General features: G+C 44.5%; 1 protein-coding gene across 2 annotated transcripts; it reads left to right on the forward strand.

The window, feature by feature from the left end:
• Nucleotides 1-449: 449 nt before the first annotated feature.
• LOC147634176 (uncharacterized) lies at nucleotides 450-9518 on the forward strand. 2 transcript variants are annotated; one of them, XR_015266993.1, is made up of 4 exons: nucleotides 450-606; nucleotides 691-891; nucleotides 1029-1115; nucleotides 8353-9518. XR_015266993.1 is itself a non-coding variant. In XM_086805328.1 (4 exons), exons 1-3 carry the CDS (start codon nucleotides 496-498, stop codon nucleotides 1073-1075), a joined length of 363 nt encoding a protein of 120 aa, XP_086661454.1. In that variant the 5' UTR covers nucleotides 450-495; the 3' UTR covers nucleotides 1076-1115; nucleotides 8353-9518. The 2 variants fall into 2 exon arrangements, 1 of the variants encoding a protein (XP_086661454.1); XM_086805328.1 differs by having other exon boundaries at nucleotides 1025-1115.
• Nucleotides 9519-10606: the final 1088 nt, after the last annotated feature.

A 10606-nucleotide genomic window follows, 5' to 3' on the forward strand; every position in this document is an offset into this window, starting at 1 on the left:
CCAGCTCATCCAAAAGAAGGTCTCTCTACATCATCCCAATCTACTTCCCAACATCATACGATGGACACCCCGTTGGTGGGTCCAAGCTGGGTGTTTCCGTTCCCAACAAGCATACTCAAAAGGCATCCGGTCCTCCTATTGCGGTGCCCCTCCAAAATTTGCCGAGGTCTTTTCTAACCTTGCCAGGGAGCTTGCATGTCTACATGCAGCGAGACAACATGAGCCAACCTATTCGGGTTGTAATAAAAGTAGTAGATTATCGTTGGTTAAGAGCAACTAGTACTCAACCTGCAAGTTACTGCGGTATGTAAAAGACATTAAGAAGCAAAACGCAGGAATGAAAACCGGAATACAAAGGGTCAATCAAAGGGATTTTTTCCTCTTGTTTTTTAGAAATCAAGGATTTCTTTTCTGTGTTCTCTCCTTATGCCTTAGTGACATGTCCATGTAATAGATGGGGGGCTCAAGTGTGATGTGAAATGCGTTGATGAGAAGATGCCCACGCTCTACCTCCACACCAACATTCCTGTCGACGGACTTCTTACCTCCGACATCCTGCAAGAAGCCTCTGCAGCGGTTGCTCGCATCCTCGGCAAGCCAGAAAAGGTATGGGAAGAGAGAGAGAGAGAGAGAGAGAGGGTTTTGGTTTTCGACGATGAGCTACTGACGCGTCGGCGCACACACATACAGTACGTGATGGTGCTGCTGGAGGGCGGCGTGGCCATGCGGTGTTGTGCAGGGGAGGAGCCGGCGGCGTGGGGCGAGCTGATCTCCATCGGAGGCCTCGGGCGCGAGGCGAACGAGGACTTGAGCCGGGCCCTCGCTGGCATCCTGGAGGCCAAGCTCTGCGTACCCAACCTCCGCTTCCAGATCCACTTCCAGGATGTCAAGGTAAGCTTGCCATGCCATCATCATCATCATCATCATCATGTGATATACATATCATCATCATCATCATCATCATGTATATCACATCTTGGCTTCTCTAAACCTCTGTTGTGTTGTGGCTCCGTCTTCTTTTCAGCAAGGCCCCTGTTCCGACCATGTATCCTGCTTGCATGTGATACATCAGTAGCCACAACGCCAAGTGAATGCAGAGAATGAAGCCTCCCATGCACATTGTGAGGATTATGTTGTTAATCCTGCATATTGTGTACTAATTACTACTTAAGTAATTAACTTAGAACAAGAACCTTCAGGAGAACACTTGAGACAAGATTGAATTGACTTGTTGTTATTAAACTGAGTACAATGGGTCTCTTATATAGGAGATGAAGAGACACATTTGAAGAGGCATGTCCTTTGATGAAAGGACATGACCTTAGACGAAAGGGTACAACTTTTAGGCTAAGGGATGTGTCTAGTCGATGTAGAGGCACAACCATTCATTAAGGGGTACAACCATTCGTCGAAGAGATGTGGCTATTCGATGAAGAGGTACATCCTTTGACGAAGAGATGTGGCTATTCGATGAAGAGGTACATCCTTTGACGAAGAGTCGCAACCAGTCGAGGGTAGGGGTTCCCTTTGGCTGGTAACTCTTTGTATCTGCAACAGTAATCAGCAATGAAGAGAAAATCTGATGTATAAACACGTCACAATCGTGACATTCCCTCCCATTTAAAATAAAACCCATGTGTCAAATGATAGACATCCGTTTGTCGAAGAACTCCTGAAGAAGGTTAGGGTACTGCTGCATTTCTTCATCTGTTTGCCAAGTGGAATCAGACTCATCCAAGTCCATCCACTTCACAAGAAATTCTGTAGTCAACTTTCTTCTTGTTTCCTTCTGTCTTACGTCAAGTATTACTTCTGGAACAAGGATAATATGATCATCTTCAATTTCTGGTACATAAGAAGATAAGTCTGGAACAGGCGAATCTCCTTGAATATACTGTTTGAGCCAAGATATGTGAAAAGTTGGATGAATCTTTCCCCATGACGGTGGAAGTTCCAACTTATAACTGACAGTTGAATTTTTCTTAAGAATCTTGAAAGGCCCATAGAAGCGAGGTCGTAACTTTGGAAAAACTGACTTCACTGTTTTGTAGCGGTGAGGTGCCACATATAATAAGACCAAGTCTCCTTCTTGAAATTCTGCATGTCGACGATGCTTGTTGGCCTGTTTTTGATATTTTTGTTGCACATGGACCAATTTATCTCGAACTTGTACAAGCACGTCTTGCATCTCCTGAACCAACTGATCTGCCAACGCCACTTTGTGTTGCAAAACAAAGTTTGTAGGCACAAGAGGAGTATGTCCATATGCTGCTTGAAATGGAGTTAATCCAATTGCTGAATGATGGGAGTTATTATAAGCAAATTCCACGAGTGGTAAATAATCTTCCCATGATGCCAGACGGAATTGAATGTAATGGCGAATCATTTCTTCCAAAATCTGATTGACTCTTTCAGTCTGTCCATCTGTTTGAGGATGATAGGCTGAACTGAATAACAAATTCGTGCCAAGAGATTTGAACAAAGACGTCCAAAAATGTCCAGTGAACTTTGGATCTCTGTCAGAAATGATGGTCTTTGGTAAACCATGCAATTTGAAGACATGTTGCACGAATAATGACGCCACGTCTGGGGCTGAAGCAGCTTTCTTGCAAGGGATGAAATGTGCCATTTTGGAAAATCGATCAACCACCACAAGAATCTGAGCATTGCCTTTGGATGAACGAGGCAAGGTGGTGATAAAATCCATACTGATACTTTCCCATCTCTCATTGGGAACTGGCAATGGTTGAAGTAGCCCTTGAGGAAGTTGTCGAGAGGCTTTCATTGTTTGACATGAATGACAAGCTTTGACAAATTTGATAACATCTTGCTGCATCTGAGGCCAGAAGTATGTAGCAGACAAAAGTCGATATGTCTTGTTGATACCAGGGTGAGCAGCATAAGGGACTTCATGATGTTCTTGAATAAGAATCTTCCGCAATGAAGTATTGTGAGGCACACAAATGCGGTCAGAGAAGAACAGCAACTCATCTATGATAATATAGGCTGCAAACATGTTCATTTCTGCAGGACTGGGATTAGAAGATTTGAGAGCACGGAACGCATCGCCAAAATCTCTATCCGTCAAATATTCATTTTTGAAACAAGCAGGGATTTCCATTTGCACATCTGTGATGGCAAAATTAATGGCTCGGGGCATGCGACTTAAGGCATCTGCAACCACATTCTGAAGACCAGGAACATACTGAATAATCATGTGGAAATTAGCCAAGAATTCAACCCATCTGCCTTGTCGAGAGTTCATAACAGGCTGAGTGAAAATATACGTCAGAGATTGATGATCTGTACGTACAACTGAATCTGCTCCAAGAAGATAATGTCGCCATGTTCGATAAGCATGCACGATTGCCAAAAACTCCTTATCATACACAGGATACCTGCTTTGAATGGCTGAAAACTTTCTGCTGTCAAAAGCAATGACACGATCATTCTGCATCAGAACTCCACCAGAAGCACGATCTGAGGCATCTGTCATTACATCAAAGGGCTGAGTGGGATCTGCAATGGCCAAGACCGGGGTTGTCGTCAAGGCATGCTTGAGATCATTGAAGGATTGCTCAGCTTCTGAAGACCACTGAAGTTTGTCCAGCTTTGTCAATTCTGTCAAAGGGGCAGCAATCTCCGAAAATCTATGCACCTTGTTGTGATAGAAATTAGCAAGTCCCAAGAAAGATCGAACATCTGAAATGGTGAGAGGCAAAGGCCAATCCACAATCGCCTGAATCTTCTTAGGATCTACTGCAATCCCATTAGCAGAAATGATGTGACCAAGATATTCCACATGGTTTTTGAAAAATTCGCTCTTCTTTTTGTTGATGTACAGCACATTGTTGCGTAGTACTTCAAAGACTATCTGTAAATGCTCTTTGTGATCGACCATAGATTGGCTAAAAACCAGAATATCATCAAGATAAACGATCACGAACTTATCCAAGTATGGCCCAAAAATTTCATTCATCAGGGTCATGAAAGTGGCCGGGGCATTGGTTAACCCAAAAGGTATGACCAAGAATTCATAATGGCCATATTTTGTCCGAAAGGCTGTCTTGTATTCATCACCATTACGAATACGAATTTGATGATAGCCGGACTTTAAATCAATCTTGGAAAACACCTTAGCACCAAGCAGTTGGTCGAACAATTCATCGATGCGAGGTAAAGGAAATTTGTTCTTGATTGTCAGCTTGTTGAGAGCTCGGTAATCAATGCAAAGCCGCATTGATCCATCCTTCTTCTTGACCAGTAAAACCGGGGCTCCGAAAGGACTTTTGCTGGGACGGATGTGACCTTTGTCCAGCAACTCCTGTAATTGCTTTTGTATCTCCTGAGATTCAGAGTAAGAAACACGGTATGGAGCTCGGGTTGGAGGAGGTTGACCTGGGATAAGATCAATCGGGTGATCCACAGGACGACGAGGAGGCAATGTCGTCGGAAGATCATTCGGAAATAAATCCTGAAAAGGCCTGAAGAAGGGTTGCTCCAAGTAAGCAGTAGTTGATGACGAGGCTTGAGATTGCTCACTGGTTTCTGCTTCAATCTCCCGTAACATGACCAAGGATGTTGCACTGTCACGTTTGCGAACGAGACGTTTGACTTGCAGGGCAGAAACAATGGTGATGGGTTTGGCACTGAAAAGGCCATAAAGTTCCAGCTCTCGACCATTATGATATAATTGGATTGAATGGGAACGAAAGCTAATCACCGGATCATATCGATACAGCCAAGATTGTCCCAATATCATGTCATAATGTGACAACGGCATCACTGAAAAATTAAGGTGATCCTGGTAATCTTGAATCTGGAACTGGAGTTGTTGCACCTTTTGGTTACAATTAAGGAAGGAACCATCAGCAAGCTCCACTTGAAAAGCATCCACAAAATGTCGGGTCTGTAGGCGAAGCTTATGAACCAAAGAAGTGCCCACAAAATTAGTGGAACAACCACTGTCCACCAGCACATTGATGGGATGGTCGCCAATAAAGCCAAGAAGACTAAGGACCTGTTTGGATAGATTCACCGGAGCAGGGTTGGTACTTTGGCCATTAAGCATCAGGGTACTGACAAACTCTGAAACGCGAACAGAACAAGCCATCTGTTTGTTCTTGTCTTTCACAGGAGGCGGGTCATGATCAGCATGGTGACAACTGTCCACCTGAGAATTGCGTCGAGTGTTGGAGGGTTTAGGACGCTGAGGGCATTCATACCACCGGTGATCGCCAGAACAAATTGTGCAGAGGCCTGGGCGACTAGGTTGGGATGAAGGGGCAGTTGATGAAGAGGTTTGCTGTCCTGAAGAGGATTCTCGCTTGAAATTGCGCCGATCATTGTTGCGACGGTCCTGTCGAGACCGATCTCGGTTTCTGCTGCTGCCAGAGGATTCGGTCTGAGAGGATCCTGCATTTGACGCAGAAGTTTGCCCGGAAAATCGCGGCCGGAAGGACTGTTGTCCAGAATATGGTCGCCGAGAGTTGGGTTGTCCAGAATTAGGACGCTGAGGTTGGCTAGTCCCATTGGATCGATTCCGCTGGAAGGAACGGGCGCCGGAGGAAAGGTTCCTGGGAGGACGCCGGTAATCACTGATGCGCTCGACATACGAGATTGCTTCATCCAGGGTGGCAGGATTATACTTATGGACTTCGTCTTGGATTGTGGGTTCAAGCCCGTCAATGAAGCTGTGAAGCTGGTCAGAGGGGCTGAGTGTCTCTATCTCCAGAGCCAATTTTTGGAACTCTGAGATGTACGCGGCCACGGAGCCAGTTTGACTCAGGCGGCGGAGAGAAGACCTGGCATGAAAATTCGCGTTTGCAGGCTCAAAAGCCTTGCGAAGAGCACGCCGGAATTTGTCCCACGTTGGAGTAGACTTGCCATCTGCAATCCTGCGTCGCCACCAGAGGAAGGCGGTATCCTTCAAGAGGGTACTAGCCAATGCTACTTTTTTGTTCTCGGGCAATTCAGTATTCGAGAAGTAAACCTCCATTTTGTAGAGCCAATGATCGATTAACCGCTTATCACGACGGCCATTGTAGGGCTCGGGTAACTTGATGTCCATCTTCCGTGTTTGTGCTGTGGTCATTAATTTATATAAAAGTTTAAGTTCAGCATTGTCTACCTCGGCAGTCGGATCGGGCGGAGGTAAGGGATCGTCCTGCTGGCCCACCGAGGATGATGATGATGACTGTGGAGAATGCGAACGATGCGCTCGCTGGGACTTCCTGGATCCCGGTTGGTGCCGCTGCTGCATGTCTTCCATCTGGGATCTCATTGATGCCATTCCGTCGAAAAATGCCTTTTGTAAGTCCTCCATCTGCTGTTGGAGAGTAGTCATCAACAAGGCTTCCATATGAGGATCGGCGGGTGGCACGTTGTCGTGTGACGTCGACATCTGAAGCACTCAGAGAGAGTACTGTGGTGAAGCCGGAAAGGTCCACCCGAAATGGAGAATGGAAGGAACAGCTGCTGGAGAGGCAGTAATAGGGTCCTCGTATGCGAAGTCGGGATCTTCCACTTCGTCGGGATCGTCCTCCGAAGTTACTGCATTGGCTTCCTCCAAAGAACTGGGTACTGGAGATAATGGAGTATAGTCGGGGACGAAGATCTCGCAGTAAAATGTCACAGGAGGGCGTGTGGAGGAGACATTGCGTAAGCCATCCACACTGCACTCGGGCAGAAAGTGTGCCAGCTGCGGGTACCGTGATAAAAAATACTCGAAATGAGTAAGATGAAGGGGCTCGCAGGTGAGGAAAATGGTCCAAATCGCCCAAGTGTCGGGTTCGATCACATGCGGGCTGCTGACATGAATACGGTACACCTGAGAGGCCGGGGATGCTGGGATTGGAGAGGCTGAAAGACTGGGAATCCACCCAACATCGGCGGGTAGTGGCACTGAATCCGGAGTGAAGGCACGAGGAGGGCTGTGTTCGGGAAGAACAGCCTCTGGGAGCTCGTCGATGTAACTTAGGTAAGAGATGTGCATGTCGGGTTCCTCCGGGAAGTGGTCCATGACGCATGCACGTAGGGGATAAGAGCACACCGAGTATGTGATGTGGGCAAAACCAGGAAAACCCACGAACAGCCACGAAGAAGCAGGGCGCCTATTCGCTGGAGAGAAGGAGGCGAGTAAGAACGAGGCGCCATCCTGACAGGCGGGTGGTGGTTTTCGAGTCGCCCAGGTTGGCTGTTCACACCAGCGAATCCCAAACGGCGGCCAGCGCACGCCCAGCCGATTACGCACGTTTGTGTGGGTTTTTTTTTTTTTGTTGTGAAATCCACGTGGCAGTACACTTAATAATATGGTGTATTGTTGTTTTTTTTTTTTTTTTTTAAAGTTGACGCTTCGAAGGCCGTCGCCGAGTGGAGGTGACGCTTCGAAAGCTGAATCGCCGAGTGGATCGCAGCGAACAATGTTGAACCGCCGGCTGAATTGCTTCGAAGAGTGTGCCACCAGGAACAGTGTTGAACCAGCAGTCGCTGCAGATAGTAAGGCGGCTCACAACTGGCAGCCACGCTCAGCAAACAAGAGCGCCTGTGGGCAGCAACCAAGGCGAAGAGAGGGGGGCTCCATAGTCAGCAGCGAAGGGGGCAATTCTTGCCATGTTGCGAACGCCACCGGCAGCAGGGAGGGAAATACTTCAGGGGTCCCTCTCTGCTATACACACAATACGTGTATATGGGTGTGAGACCTTGTGTACTTGTTTACATTACTACAAGCAAGGATTCACGCCAAGTCCGCCATCGCTCTGCTTCTTCCATACAACACCGAAAGGAGAGGTGGATGAGGGAGTGCCGCGGAGAGGGTGAGGGCTTCACAACCCACGGGTAGGAAAAAATTTGCTCTGATACCACTGTGAGGATTATGTTGTTAATCCTGCATATTGTGTACTAATTACTACTTAAGTAATTAACTTAGAACAAGAACCTTCAGGAGAACACTTGAGACAAGATTGAATTGACTTGTTGTTATTAAACTGAGTACAATGGGTCTCTTATATAGGAGATGAAGAGACACATTTGAAGAGGCATGTCCTTTGATGAAAGGACATGACCTTAGACGAAAGGGTACAACTTTTAGGCTAAGGGATGTGTCTAGTCGATGTAGAGGCACAACCATTCATTAAGGGGTACAACCATTCGTCGAAGAGATGTGGCTATTCGATGAAGAGGTACATCCTTTGACGAAGAGATGTGGCTATTCGATGAAGAGGTACATCCTTTGACGAAGAGTCGCAACCAGTCGAGGGTAGGGGTTCCCTTTGGCTGGTAACTCTTTGTATCTGCAACAGTAATCAGCAATGAAGAGAAAATCTGATGTATAAACACGTCACAATCGTGACACACATTGGGACGTACCGTCAAGGGGCCGCGTCCGGAGGGGGGCACACACATACACACACATAGGTATGTTGGCTGTTTTTTATTCACTGACCTGATGCAACCCTGGGACTTCAATCCTTTAACCAACTAGGCTACACGACGGGGACGCACATTTGTTCAAAATATGCTTTGCTGTTTGCATCCTGCCCTACTTAGAGCAGGAAACACCATGAGGCTATGTGCTCCAAAACATTTTATATTTTTGTCTTGAGGAAGTAACCCACTGTTGCATTCAGCCTAGCTACCACTTATAACTCATGTGTGGTCTGACTAGCTACCACTATCACTCGTGTGTGGTCTGGTAGAAAGGCTGAACAATGGCTGCCCTCATAAAGTGTGTTTACAACATAACCCATGAGTGATATTGTGCATAACAAGGGTCTGGACACAATACACGTCCTCCATCTGTTCCTCCTTGAATTACAATTCCATAGATTAATACACAATTTAACAAAGTTAACGAATAGTCATGATCTTGCTAGTTGGTCCATTTGTCAAATGGATCCCATACATAAAATCCACTTGGTTAGATTGGTTAATTTTGATCAAAAAATAACTTAATGCTAGTATGCTTAATTTTTATGGTAGTTTGATAAGATCAAGATGCCTTTAATTAGTTTGGTTAGTTTTTATAATTATTTCTTTATCAAATATGAGCTATGAAGCTTTAAGTTAATTCAAATCTTACTGCAAATAGTCTTTTTAAAAAAAACATTTTAACATTGATAGTAGACTCTCTCTTCTTCCTCTTTAAATTATGTGTTAGGAAGAAATATTGCAGATTGTCCTGCATTAGAATCCAGGCTGCAACTGGAAGTTTGGAAGAAATATTATGGCTTACTATTTTGTGGCATGGTAGGCTCTCTCTTCCTCTTGTATGGAAGCATTGCAGATTGTCCTATATGAGAATCCGTGCTGCAGCTGGAAGAAGTCATATGTTGTTGATTTTCTCACTTCAAGTTAAGGAGAGAAAAGTTGCTCCACCATTCTACTGGACTCTTTTCGTCGAACGCCACATACTAGGATCTTCTTTTCCTACGGGGTTAGAGTCTATATCCCTGTGTAACCTAGGAAGATGTATTTGTGGTTTCTTTGATCTAATTTGAATTTTTAAAGTTGTATTTAAACATCTAGTCTGAGCACTCAAACACCCATGTCTCTCATGCCATGGTTTACTAGACTCCACGTTATCTTGGGTTACAAATGTTGAGAGTTCATATAAGTTATTGGCTAAAGCACCTTTGATAATGACCTTGTCGTCAGTTTTCAAAATGATAGTTTGTTTTGTTAGTCTCCACATCAACTTAGATAACAAATGTTGAGGGTTCATCCAAGTTGTTTCTTTGAATGCCTTTGATCATCGTTGCACCATCATTGCCCAAATTGACAATCCTATATGAGTTCATGGCAATCAAGATAGAAAGAGGTTATCTTCGATTGAAAACATTTTTGAAAGATTTCGTGAACAATCTTTTGTATACATGAGAGTGCATATACATATAATTAGCTATTCGATGTTGTCTTCAACAGCTACCATGATATTATCTCCTATATGGTTAAGGAAGCAATTACAATCCTGACAATTAGACACATCACTCGAACCTTCTCTATTAATGATCCACATATCATCTTCATACATTGGTTATTTCACTTAATGCCTCCTATGTTGCTCAGAGTAACTCAAATTCTATGACATTGTTGAACTTATTAAAAGTTTTCACAATGTCATTCTTAGCAACTACTACTTTTTGTACTCTACCGATATGTATCTTCTTGTTGTAGTAGAAACAATATTTTTAGGTTCAAGGTTTTATGTTCCCAATACAACCTTCAAGATTTTCTATGCCATTTGTTAATTTTTCATATTCCCTTCTTGAGGATCTCATAATTTTTTATTGAGGAACTTAACTTTTCTAGACAAAAACTTGAGCCCTTAAAATGAGAAAAATCTCAATTGTGACTGGTTTAAAACCCCATGAATGCTTGTTTGAAACCCTCAACCTCAACATTGGTTTCCAAAGTAAAGTTCATTATCCCAAGGTATCAACCATTGTGGAGATAATAGTCCATACAAGCATGTAGTCCACTTGGCAATGTGATTGATCTATCTAAATTCTCTAAACCATGTGGCGTCCTAGTATGTACAAAGTCTTTTGTGAATAATGCAGGTGTCATGCATGGACTATGAGGGGTAATGGTGTATTGTGTATACTCC

This window comes from Cibotium barometz, chromosome 11 (genome assembly GCF_041138505.1).
Source record: "Cibotium barometz isolate CiBa-2024 chromosome 11, ASM4113850v1, whole genome shotgun sequence".
Classification (NCBI taxonomy): Eukaryota; Viridiplantae; Streptophyta; class Polypodiopsida; order Cyatheales; family Cibotiaceae; genus Cibotium; species Cibotium barometz.